This window comes from Leptonychotes weddellii, chromosome 7 (genome assembly GCF_054177405.1).
Source record: "Leptonychotes weddellii isolate Sample4059 chromosome 7, ASM5417740v2, whole genome shotgun sequence".
NCBI classification, from domain to species: Eukaryota; Metazoa; Chordata; class Mammalia; order Carnivora; family Phocidae; genus Leptonychotes; species Leptonychotes weddellii.
This window is the reverse complement of record NC_138375.1, coordinates 92629405-92643296: the sequence shown is the minus strand read 5'-3', so window position 1 is coordinate 92643296 and position 13892 is coordinate 92629405. Positions and strand designations below refer to the sequence as shown.

At 40.0% G+C, this 13892-nt stretch overlaps 1 protein-coding gene across 1 annotated transcript in view; it reads right to left on the bottom strand.

Annotated features, from left to right (window-relative positions):
- The window catches only part of MRPS27 (mitochondrial ribosomal protein S27), an 87140-nt gene that overhangs the window by 7559 nt on the left and 65689 nt on the right, over positions 1-13892 (bottom strand). Inside the window, exons 6-8 of the mRNA XM_081826772.1 lie at positions 9288-9366; positions 4716-4831; positions 423-525 (exon numbers count right to left, since the gene is read on the bottom strand). Coding sequence (XP_081682898.1) covers positions 423-525; positions 4716-4831; positions 9288-9366 — 298 coding nt within the window. The remainder of the gene's footprint in view (positions 1-422; positions 526-4715; positions 4832-9287; positions 9367-13892) is intronic.

Below are 13892 nucleotides of genomic sequence, written 5' to 3'. Positions count from 1 at the left end.
TATCAAGGATTAGTTCAACCCTAACTCTTAATTTCTTACCTCCTGGACTTAAGGTCTAAAAGAGACACAAAGATCTTTGTTAGTACTGGGAAAATTTTTACTGGCTGGTTCTCCCAGAAGAGGGCCAGAACTTTCCTTTCTTTATCCCTTCCTCACACTGATTCCCACTAAATATAATCCAAAGCTACCAGAACTAGTTTTCACCTTTCCAGTGGTAACAGGCTTTAGAACCCTCTTTACTGTCTCTTAAGGTATTATCCCATAACTGTAAGGCTATCAATGTCTATTTTTATGTTTAAAAATGAAAGCTATATTGGAATTTCACTGGTACACTGAAATCAAATTAAAAATTTATTACAAAGTAGAAGAATGCATCAGTTCTATCCATGAAGAACAATATTTGTAAGGATCACTTAGCTTACCAAGAAGTGCATAGCCATACAACTGGGAACTTAACCCCACTGAGTTCTTTTGCTTTAGGCCTGGGAGTAATAGGGATGCACCAAAGTTCCTTTCCTCTTCCCACTGCAACAGAATAAAACAGATCATGGTCCAGTCAAGCAAAGAATACTTTATGTAAAATTTGATTTTTAATGATTTTTAATAGGGGAAAAACATATTGTAGGACTGAGTAAAAAAAAAAGCAAAATAACAAAGCTATAGGTACATTATAATCCTGATTTTATAAATAAAAGATATTTATGTTTAATGACTAATATAGAAAAGAAATTCCTTGTTAATGGATTTCTAGAAATTATGAACTTTTTTTTCTTTACATTTTTCATTATTTTCCACATTTTTGGCAATGAATAAAGAGTTCCTATTGCCATCCTTTTGCAATCAGAAAACAAAAATAAATAGCACACTCTGGACCAACACTGCCTTGAGACAATCAATAGAGATCACACATGCTGTCAGCCCAATATTCATTCACATTGCTACGACATGCTGGGGCAAGCTTTTGAATTTTAAACAATTCAGCAATGATGTAAGACTCCTACTTCACAGTGTAAAAATAAATACAACTATTAGGTTGCTTTTAGATAGATTTGCGCCTCTTAAAAATAAATTGGACAATCAGAAACACTTAGTGGTCATTTCTTTCAACCCAGGGTACAAAATTACACTTCAGTAAAATTGGCGCCTTCTGAGACTTGGGACAAAAGGGGCAAAAATGCAAGCATTGCTAAGCCTGCTGCAGAGTAGTAACAGCAGTGACGGGGGCTCAGAGGACAGCCTTGGCAACTCCCCAGACAATGAGAGCTGTGATCTTCTGGGTGCCGTATGGGTACACATCGGCCGGAGCCCTTGTTTGGACTTGAAAATAAAGAACACAAAGCTCAGGATGCCCTGAATTGGTCTCTGCAGTCAGAGGTCAGGGAGGAAGCAGAGAATGAATGAGGCGTGCAAGCTACAATTGTAGCCAGGTGTAAGGGAGGCACCCCAGGTGTTAATGGGCACCCAAGCCTCTTTCCTGGGATTGGCCTTTGTGCAGTACAAATGTAATTTCTTAAGGGTTTTCTAAACCTTTGAAAAAAGCAAAGATTTTGGGAGAAAAACAAAGCCTCCCCAGTCACTTGTGTAGTACAGATAAGTAAAAGAGCTGGTAATGAGGACCAGGGCATTTCACTTTCAAAAGCAAATTGCCCTAAGGTTTGATTTTCCCCCATGTAAACTGCATGAAAAGGGACCCTGGTGAATAATAAATAAGGAGCCTTAAACTTTTTTCTTTAGGGAAAAACATGACCCATAGCATCAAAATGCAACAGGGCAAAAGCCAAAAGGACAGTACCCTTGCTGCTCTAGGAATTGAGCCTGGGTAGTGATGCTGGCTGGAACAGTGACACTGCTGATGGGACTTTTAAAAAGATGGATGAAAACAAACAAATGAATGTACAGATTTTTTTGATGATTCTCTGAGAATAATACAAACACCGCTGCTTATATGAAAAGCTATTTATGTGTTAACATAAGAGATCAGGTCTCTCCCAAACCTGTAGCTTCTATTGTACGTACTATTAAGGACGAAATCAGGTGCTACTGCACCAGGGTCCGCAAGGTTCTCCCACTTTGTGCTTGTGCCTTTCCCCTTAATACAAAGCAAATCTCATTCTCCCACTCCCCTCTCCCCTCCCCTTCCCTGCTAGAAAACCCAAAGCACTCACCTACACCAGCTGTCTCCTTTTTGCACCTTTAACTCATTCCACTATCCACTCCAATTTCCTTTCCTCCTCCATTATTCTATGGAAACACAGGTTACAATTTAGTGCCTTCAGGCCACTAAATTCAATGAACTTTTTAAAAGTCCTCACCTCACCTACCCTCTCAGAAGCATTCTAAACTGTAAACCACTCTCCTTCTGTGGTTTTTGGGACCTAAAACGTTCCTGATTTCCCTTTTTGCTCTGTGGCTCATCTGCAGAAATTTACACCTAGATGTATAAACTCTATCTCCAGTCCAGATTTTTCCAGGAAGATCCAATTTCTCTCATGAAATCTCTTGGTTGTCTAAAAGGCATCTCAAAATGCAACATGTTCATAGCCAAATTAATGATTTTCCTCATAAAACCCAGTCTTTTTCCAAAGTTCCGCTTGCAAACAAATGGCAACCCTTCCATCCAGATACACAAGTCAAAACTGAAGAGGTAAGATTTCATCTGTACGTCCCTGCCTCCACATACAGTTCCCCATCATGTTATCTGCTTCCTAAATATATGTTCACTGGCTACTCCTAACTCCAGACATTCTGGTCACCACATTACCATTACCTTTTGCTCAGACAACCATGTAGTCTCCCAAGTGCTCTGACCATAAGCCATCATGGCCCCAATCCAATCTCTTACCCACATTACAGCCAGATGCATCTTTTCAAAACACAAACTGAACCATGTTACCCCTTCTGCTTAAAACTTTTCAATGGCTTCTCACTATTTTTACGATGCACAAATACAGCTTAGCATGACCTGCATTCTCCAACCTTACTTCACCACATGCCCTTCCTACCATTCTCTCTGCTGCATCTACACTGACTGTCTTCCGATCCTCTTCCAGCCCCTTTCTGCTCACCGTGTTCTTTCTGCCACAGGGCTTTTGCATGTGTTAGTTCCTCTTTTTAGATTGTCCTTCCTCTCTTCAGCCAGTTAATTCCTATTCATCTTTTAAATACGAACTCAAGAAATATTTCCTCAAAGAAGCCATTCCTAACCTAAGTGTAGAATACAAACAAAAACTCCCTAAAATATATGCTTGTCATACGAGAGGTCTTCATAGTGCTCATTATAGTTATAGTTTTATATTCATGTATTTGTTTTGTTTTGCTTTGAATGCCTGTATTATTCTTTGGCTGGAAGCAGGGAATGTTTGTTTACTATTGTTTTTTTGTTTTGTTTTGTTTTTTTTTAAGATTTTATTTTTTTATTTGAGAGAGAATGAGATAGAGAGAGAGCATGAGAGGGGGGAGGGTCAGAGGGAGAAGCAGACTCCCCGTTGAGCAGGGAGCCCGATGTGGGACTCGATCCTGGGACTCCAGGATCATGACCTGAGCCGAAGGCAGTCGCTTAACCAACTGAGCCACCCAGGTGCCCCTGTTTACTATTGTATAACCAGTACTTGGCAATGTATGGAAGGCAATCATTGCCCAATATAAATTTAATCAACTAATGAATGTGAGGTATGCCATAGGCTATGACCCTCATTTTATTTATTTATTTTTTAAAGATTTTATTTATTTATTTGACAGAGAAAGACACAGTAAGAGAGGAAACACAAGCAGGGGGAGTAGGAGAGGGAGAAGCAGGCTTCCCGCAGAGCAGGGAGCCCGATGCGGGGCTCGATCCCAGGACCCTGGGATCATGACCTGAGTCGAAGGCAGACGCTTAACGACTGAGCTACCCAGGCGCCCTATGACCCTCATTTTAGAAAAGCAAAACAGACCATAAATTCTTTTGAACATGAGCTGGGTTAGATATCCTTTTCAGTTCCTATGCAAACGAGTATTTTTTGATGTTACATTTGAAGTTGAGGTACTGAAGTTGTGGTAGACTGCAGGCCCAGGCTGCCTGGCTTCCCAAGGTGGCTTTGTCCCTTATGAGCCTGGCAGCTATTATATAACATCTCTGTGCTCCAGTCTTCTCATCCACATAGAACTGTGAGGATTAAATACATTAATAAGTTTAAGACACCAAGAACACAGCCTGGTGTAAAGTAGGTACTATTTAAATATTAGTTATTACTGTTGTTATTCTTAGGGTAACAGTAAACAATTATTAAAGAGACTAACCTAAGAGAAGAAACCAAAACTTGGTATTCTGGACTGACCAGAGCAATGTCAGGAAAATACTGATGCCAACTGAACAATCGGCATTGAATGCCTGAGGTTGTGGTCAGTTAGCTGCCTCTCTGCTTCTTTGATATGCAAGTCCAACTGTCACTGATGATCAGGTACCCATTTCTGAATGTCTGAGGGGCATTCAGCCTAGCTCAACTTTCAAAATGTGCATAAGGACTTTCACTTGAGATTCTTTCAAGTGGAATCCAGGTCCACTCTGTCAGAAACTGGAAACTAAAATGTACAGAAGGAGCACTCATTCCTGGCTGTTCGGGGGCCATAGGGCCGCATGTCCAGATTTTGAGGTCTCCTCCAGCCACCTCCTCCCTGCTGAAGAGGCACCGTGGGCTTCTCGGGCTCTCAGTACCACTGTACCGCCTGTCACTTACGCTGCAGTCTGTCTTCTTGGCCAGGCAATGGTATAAAACATGGAGTGACAGAAGCTGGGTGGAAGGTACTTCAAAGGCTTCTTGCATCATGATCTCAAAAACCACAGATAAAGCATCTGGCAAAAAGATCAAAGTAAAAATGAGAGGGAATTAGTTTTAGGTAACATCACCAAATCTGTATTTAACTATAAACTTAAAAAGTGGGGCATGATAGAAAAACAAACAGAATTAAGAAGCAAAAAAATGTGAGCTCTGATCCCAGTTCTTCCATAAACTAGATCTTTCTCAAGTCTTTAGCTTCTGTTGTATTTACTATTATGTACTAAGTCTGGCGCTTTTGCACCAATGTTCTCAAGGACATGGAATAATCCACTTAATTTCTCAACTTCTCCCAGTATCATCCTCATGATGATAAAAAAATACCATTTGTCCCATCTACTTCAAAAGACTATGGGAGAGGGGCACCTGGGTGGCCCAGTCAGTTAAGCATCTGCCTTCGGCTCAGGTCAGGATCTCTCAGGGTTCTAGGATCGAGCCCCGCATTGGGATCCCTGCTCAGTGGGGAGTCTGCCTCTCCCTCTCCATCTGCCTCTCCCCCCAGCTCATGCTTGCTCTCTCTAATAAAAAATAAAATCTTAAAAAAAAAAAAAAAGACTACTGGACACTCCATCAAGATAGTACATACAAAAATGCCTCATAAATTGTGAAGCAAATTTAACCCATCACATCCATCAGCTGGAAGAGCTAAGGTATACAGAAAGGAGGCAAATATATTTTCCAGGTCACCCTGACAAGCAGAGCAGAAGCTGGGCTGACTGCCCCATTCTGTGTTCTGGAACCTTCTCCGTGCTGGGGCAAATGAAGACAAATGCTAGAGACGATCCTAAATCCCAGGTATCATTTCAGAGACAGAAAACTGATGACTATAAAAAGGATAATCAGGCTCAGTTTAAAAATACTTGCAAGACTGTAAAGGAAAATGCTCGTTCATAAATGATAAACCCCTGACTGTAAAATACAATGTAAGGTGTTTGTTGACACATGAATGCTGATCACAGCAGATCAGATCTTGAGCAATTTTTCCTTTCCCTTAAAATTCCACAACATAGATGGAAGCCAAGAAAATCAAGTTCAGACAATTTCTTTTCCTTAATATTTGTTGTTAAATTAGAGAATGTTAATATTGGTTTAAAATATGGTGCCAGCACATAAAACAGGCACAACAAATGTTTTTGACTAACTAAGTTGCTGTGTTAACCAATTTTTGCATATAATCATAATTATAAGAGTTCGCACCGACTCGCAGCTGTTCCTAACCAGCTGGCTTTGTGTATGTTGTCATGGTTTTAAATGAGGCCATAGGCAAGAACTTCTATATTCTTTTTCCAAATGGGGAAACTCAGATAGACCAGAAAGTCATCTACTATAATCAGTAGCAAATAAGGATCTAGAAGAGATTTAAAACAAACAAACAACAACCCTAAACAAACCAGTATTTTAAAAGAACACAATTTAAAGCTAAAAAATCCAGTTTAAAAAAAATCTGGTTTTTCAACTGTTCATTGCTGAATCCAAAATTAAACATGAAAAATGAATCAAACTTACTTTATCTTTTACTTATATTCTGCATTTCATTCAGCTTGGGAAGTGAAATCAGATTACCCTGTATAATTAATTAACTTTTCCTCCATATTCATTTATGTACTTTGATATTTCCTATCCCAGTAACAATAAAAAGTATAACACTTTCTAAATTTTTGCCATAAATGATAATAATCTTCATTAAAACTTTATTTTTAGAAATCCTCAATATTAAATATTTACTCTGCATTTAGGGAAAAAAAAGTCCTGTGACCCTTCCACCATGCCCTTTAAAGAGAGAGGGCAGGGAGAAAACTGCTTCTAATAATTCTCCAATGATGCACTATTAAATCTGATGTTCATGGAGCACAGATTCAGAAACATACAAAAGCTAATTCCCTTTCACTTGAATTCAGGAAATGTAGGTTTAAAACTGAATAAGAAATAGACAAGAAGGGATAACTGACATTTCAAAAAATAATATACAGCAAATATTCTTCAGCAGTCAACAACTGCAAGCCTTCTGAGAGAGAAGATAAAGCAGAGATCCAGAGGAGACAAAGGGGAGAGGTGGCCACATCAGGGCAGGAAGGCCCTGTCCCTCGCCTAAACACTGAGTGCGGATGCAGTGGGAAAGGCCATTGGTGCGGTGTGCAGGGATGAGGGGATGGAACCCAATGGCAGGAATCTCAGATGTCATAAACGTGTAAGTGCCCACCAGTCCATATCCATGTTCCTGAGGTAGTAACTACCCTAACATAGCTCCCCCGTGGCTCCTCAGTACCAAGCCTGAGGATGAAATGGGGGAAAGGGAAAGCCAGTGTGTGTCTTTACACAGTGGCAAGGCTCCTCCTTCCTTCTTCACTGTCAGCACAGCCACGAGCACAAGCATGCTGTCATAAGATTCCCTAACCCACGGACATTGGCCGGGGTCCACCAGACTCCTCTGTACAGTCAGTCTGCTGCGACCTCCATCTTTCCTTGGACTACCTTATGGTAGTGGAAGTGAAGAAAAGTCACTTCAAATTAACTGCACAGGATCAAGGAATTTCGGGGGTAAAGAAATCTCAGACAGAAGAATGAAACTGAGCCATTTCCTTACACCACACACAAAAACAGACTCAAAATGGATAAAAGACCTAAATGTGAGACAGGAATCCATCAAAATCCTTGAGGAGAACACAGGCAGCAACCTCTTTAACCTTAGCCACAGCAACTTCTTCCTAGAAACATCGCCAAAGGCAAGGGAAGCAAGGGCAAAAATGAACTATTGGGACTTCAACAAGATAAAAAGCTTCTGGGGCGCCTGGGTGGCTCAGTTGGTTAAGCGACTGCCTTCGGCTCAGGTCATGATCCTGGAGTCCTGGGATGGAGTCCCGCATCGGGCTCCCTGCTCGGCAGGGGGTCTGCTTCTCCCTCTGACCCTCCTCCCTCTCATGCTCTCTCTCTCTCAATAAATAAATAAAAATCTTAAAAAAAAAAAAGATAAAAAGCTTCTGCCCAGGAAACAGTAGACAAAACCAAAAGGCAACTGACAGAATGGGAGAAGATATTTGCAAATGACATATCAGATAAAGGGCTAGTATCCAAAAATCTATAAAGAATTTATCAAACTCAACACCCAAAGAACAAATAATCCAATCAAGAAATGGGCAGAAGACATGAACAGACATTTCTGCAAAGAAGACATGCAAATGGCCAACAGACACATGAAAAAGTGCTCAACATCAATTGGCATCAGGGAAATAAAATCAAAACCTCAATGAAATACCACCTCACACCAGTCAGAATGGCTAAAATTAGTCTTTCAAGTCCCTCTTACACTGTTGGTGGAAATGCAAGCTGGTGTAGCCACTCTGGAAAACAGTATGGAGGTTCCTCAAAAGGTTGAAAATAGAGCTACCCTACGACCCAGCAATTACACTACTGGGTAGTTACCCCAAAGATACAAATGTAGTGACCCAGAGGGGCAAGTGCACCCCAATGTTTATGGCAGCAATGTCCACAATAGCCAAACTATGGAAAGAGCCAAGATGTCCATCAACAGATGAATGGATAAAGAAGATGTGGTATATATATACAATGGAATATTACACAGCCATCAAAAAATTGAAATCTTGCCATTTGCAATGATGTGGATGGAACTAGAGGGTATTACACTGAGCGTAATAAGTCAATCAGAGAAAAGACAAGTACCATATGATCTCACTGATACGAGGAATTTGAGAAACAAGACAGAGGATCATAGGGGAAGGGAGAGAAAAATGAAACAAGAGGAAACCAGAGTGGGAGACATAAGAGACTCTTAATCTCAGGAAACAAACTGAGGGCTGCTGGAGTGGAGGGGGGGTGGGAGGGATGGAGTGGCTTGGTGATGGATACTGGGGACAGTATGTGCTATGGTGAGTGCTGTGAACTGTGTTAAGACCTGTACCCCTGAAACAAACAATACATTATATGTTAATAAAAAAAAAAGAGAGAGAGAGATCTCAGAGATTACCCATTCACTTATTTTACAGATGAGGAAACAAGAGCCTGGGGAGGTAAAAGGACTTTTCTTCATAGCAAGGGTACTGCTCTTTCCAGGAAATCAACTGATTTTATAGTCTTATATTTCACACAGAGTAACAACTGTGATTTAAATTAAACAAAGTTAGCAAACGATACTAAAAAAAGTCAAGCTAATAATTGCATTACCATAATCTTAACCAGCCATGGAAGCTCAGGCAGGTTTACTGCTTAACTAAATTCACTGTCCTTTGCACAAGGAGGCATGAACAAATAAACTTGAGAAACTCAGAGGAAAAAAAACCTGGATATGATTGTCCTATATGGCCAAGTGGTATGGTAAATCAACCACACATCTATTTCTGACAGAAAGAGTGATATAAAGAGATGTCATTACAAAATAAAATAAGGGAAATTGCCCATATTTACTTCCCTTTAGGAGCTGAAGCCCTATTATAAATGGACCCGGGTTTGGTTTCTTACCTTTGTAATTTTCGTTCTTTATGAAATAATCCATCAGTAAATTGAATGTAAAGTTATCTGGAAAAATTCCATACTGGACCTGTAATGGTAATGAAAATAAAAGGAAAATAAGAGTAAAATATCCACTTTCACTCAGTTTATAATATATGCCTATGCATTATTCATGACAAAACCTGCCACCATTAGCTTTAAGATATTTGCCTATCATTTTACAGCATCTGTGGCAGTGAAATAGAAGCTGTGATTCATGAGGTTTGGTAACTGGAATTTGGTCAGGGTAGGAAAGTTGTGAGTGGGTGTGTGATATAAGACAACTGATATGTGGAAAATAAAGCTCAATTCTAGTATCTTATGAAGGCTAAAAAAAAAAAAACCCCAAAATAAAAAAACAAAACAAAAACAACAACAACAATCTCCCACCCCCCACCCTGATACTCCACTGATTCAGCAGTTCTTTTTATAAGGTAAGAATATCAATGCAAAAATGGACTCTCACGAGGAAGTACATATTATCACATTACGCAGCATTTTCTGGTCTTTATTTTGTCTCCAACTTTTTTGAGCTATAATTGACAAACAACATCATGTAAGTTTAAGGTGAACAAGCTGATGATTTAATACACATATACACTGTAAAATGATTATGATCGCCACAGTAAGGTTAGTGAACACATCCATCATCTCACATAAGTACCATTTTGTGTGTGTATGTGTGTGGTGGTGGTGGTGAGAACACTTAAAATCTCCGCAACTTCCAAGTATATGATACACTATTGTTAATTATAGTCACCATGCTGTACATTAGATCCTCAGAACTTACTCATCTTTTGACTGAAAGTTTGTACTCTCTGATCACCATCTCCTCATTTCCCCCACCTCCCAGCCCTTGGAATTTACCATTCTACACTGTTTCTATGAGTTTGGCTTTTTTTTTTTTTTTTAAAGATTTTGTTTGAGAGAGAGAGCGAGTGAGAGAGAGCACGGGCAGGGAGGAGAGGGAGAAGCAGGTTCCTTGCGAGCAGGAAGCCTGATGTGGGGCTCGATCCCAGGACCTTGAAATCATGACCTGAGCTGAAGGCAGACACTTAACCAACTGAGCCTCCCAGGTGCCCCGAGTTTGGCTTTTTTGATACCACATGTAAGTGAGATCATAGGGTATTTACCTTTCTCTGACTGATTTATGTCACTTTGCTTAATGACCTTAAAGTTCATTCATGTTGTCACAAATGGTAAGATCTCCATGTATATGGCTGAATAATATTCCATTGCATACATACACACCACATTTTCTTTATCCATTCATCCGTCAATGGATACTCAGGTTGCTTCCACGGTTGGCTATTGTAAATAATGCTGCAGTGAACAGGGGGGTTGCAGATATCTCTTTGAGATTCTATTTTCATTTCCTTTGGATATATACCCAGAAGTGGGATTGCTGGATCATATGGAAATTCTATTTTTAATTTCTTGAGGAATCTCCATACTCTCTTCCATAGTGGCTGCACCAATGTGCATTTCCACCAACAGTACACAAGGCTTCTCTTTTTGCCACATTCACATCAGCATTTGTTTTTTCTTGACTCTTAGACTGGTTTTTTTAAGGCCTAGAAATACCAAAATATTACTGAGTTCCTGTTCACAAGCAGCTAAGTATTTGAGAATCCAGATTTCCCAAAGTGTGGACCCTTTAGCATCTGCCTCAGAATTCTCTAGGAGTGCTTTTATTTATTTTATTTTTTTAAGATTTTTTATTTATTTATTTGACCGAGAGATAGAGAACACAAGTAGGCAGAGTGGCAGGCAGAGGGAGAGGGAGAAGCAGGCTCTCTGCTGAGCAGGGAGCCAGACGTGGGGCTCAATCCCAGGACCCCAGGATCATGACCTGAGCCGAAGGCAGCCACTTAACCAACTGAGCCACCCAGGCACCCCTTTAGGAGTACTTTTAACAAAGTAGATTTCTGGGGCACCTGGGTGGCTCAGTTGCTTAAGCATTCAACTCTTGGTTTTGGCTCAGGTCAGGATTTCAGGGTTGTGAGATCGAGCCCAGTGTTGGGCTCCATGCTCAGTATGGAGTCTGCGTGGAATTCTCTCCGTTTTCTCTCTCCCTCCCACTCTGTCCTTCTCCTTCCTCTCTCTCTAAAATAAATAAAATCTTAAAAAAAAAAGAAAAAAGTGCAGATTGCTAAACCTCAGACTTAGAGAATCAGAATGTCTGGGAACAGGGCACATAAACCTGAAGTTTTAGTGACCTTTCTATGTGATTTTCATGCACAATCAAGTTTGACTACTAATGACCTAGACTGTGGTTGTATTTTTGTTTTAAATTCTTACTTGAGTAGGATTAACTACCATCCCTCACCCTGCCCCATTCTTCCTCCACCAACCACCAGAAACACCTGAGGAATTTTTTCAAACAATACCCACTCCCGGGGAGAGTCTGACAGTCCTAACCCCCCAGTTGTGAATCACTGCTGAATTGAGTCACTGTTACAGCAGGCTGTATGGGATGCCTCAGATATGCTGAAATGGAAAAAGGGTTTAGAAGCCATTTTTTAAAGGTTGTGGCTCATGGGCAGTTTCTATATTTCTCAAAGCAGTCATCCAAATCAGCACTAATCCCCGGGGGCAGGGCAAAAACAAAATATTTTAGAATGATAAAACATTAAAGCTGGAAGGAGCCTTAAAAATCAACCAGTCAGTGATCCTCAACCCTGGCTGCAAATGAGAATCAACGTGGGAGCTTTAAAAAGATACCAATGAGGGATGAAGAGGCAGAACACAAAGGCTTTTAAGGGCAGTGAAACGACTATATGATACAATAATATAAATATATACATGTCGTTGCACATTTGTCCAGACTTACAGATTGTATACCACCAAGAGTAAGCCCTACTGTAAACTATGGATTTGGGGGATCATGATGTGTCAATATAGCTTCATCAATTATAACGGATGGATCACTCTGGTTGCGGGAGGCAGTGTTGATAACGGGGGAGGCTGTGCATGTGTGGGGCAGGGAGCATACAGGAAATCTCTGTATCTTCTGCTCAATTTTGCTGTGAACCTAAAACTGCTCTAAAAAAATAAAGTTTCTTTGAAAAAATTTTGTTTTTAATCCATTAAAAAAAAAAAACCCAAAAGCCTGTGCTCTATAAAAGTCAGTTAAGGGGCGCCTGGGTGGCTCAGTTGGTTGAGCGACTGCCTTCGGCTCAGGTCATGATCCTGGAGTCCCTGGATCGAGTCCCGCATCGGGCTCCCTGCTCAGCGGGGAGCCTGCTTCTCCCTCTAACCCTCCCCCCTCTCGTGTACTCTCTCTCTCTCATTCTTGCTCTCTCAAATAAATAAATAAATCTTTAAAAAAAAAAAAAGTCAGTTAAATGAGAATCTTGGGGGTAGAGAAAAGCATCTCTAATTTTTAGAAGAGTCTTGTGTGATTCTAATGGGTAGCCAGGGTTGGAAATCACTGACGTAGTACTTAGAGTTGAAAAAACTAAGACCTAGATGGGTAAAATTATTTGCCTGAAATTATGGGCAACTGGTGGAACTTATGCGATTACAGCCTTGGTGTTCTGACTCCTTGTCCAGTGTTCTTTCTACCAAATGACTAGGAACAGCAGAAAATGAGATAAACTTTTATGCCTTTCTAGACCCTTCTTGTTTTGTTTTCAAAGAACTCTTCTGTGAGTATAATCTGTGTCATTAAACTCTGAACTGATAACAGGATTTGATCCATTCCTTCCTCTGGGGCCTAATATTAGATTTCTCAGTAAACCTTTTTACCTGCATTATTCAATTATAAGCTTCCTGAGGGCAAGGAAAGGATATTGCTCATTGTTATAGACAATGCTATACCCAATGCAATATCTCACACATAAACTGTCTGCAATGTATATTAAGCTGATTGGGCCCAAGTCATGGGAAAAAAACAAAATTATGGTATCCTTTTGAATTCTAACATACAAGGTTCAGTGATACTAAAGAGATCATATTTTTGCACAGAAATATTGTTAAAATCTTTTTATGAGTCAAAAAAGGGTTATAGCTTGAGACTCACAAAAATAACATTCACAATTTTTGCTTATGTTGTACTTTATTTCATACTATAAAGGTAATGAAGACTCAACCCTTGGGGTAATGTAACATTCAGAAAAGCCCTAATCATAGCGGACTCTGCGGCTCAAGGACAGGAGTCAGGGAATTCAGCAGATATGTTTTGAGTAACCTAGGAATATTTTTAAAAATATTAGGAACACTTTTAAAAACTGTGTAGGATAGTATGAATACTCTGGGGATCACATTCCAGCAAAATGGTCATGTCCTAACATCACCAAAGGGAACCAGGCAAGAGATCCAAGTCTTAGGGATCAAGACTGAAATGAACCACCAGTGCAGAATTCTTGTGACTGAACTTTTTGTTTTTAGCTGTCATTTTCCAGTCACTAGGTGTGGAAAAGCAGCAGCTAGGGGAATTTATACATTTAACTACTGATTAACTTATAGTTAATTCCATTCTAAAAAGGCTATCTGGGAGCAAATAAATATCAAAAGTTATTTCTTGTCCTAGTCTTTGCTATACTGTAGTAGGTATTATCATCAAAACTTAGG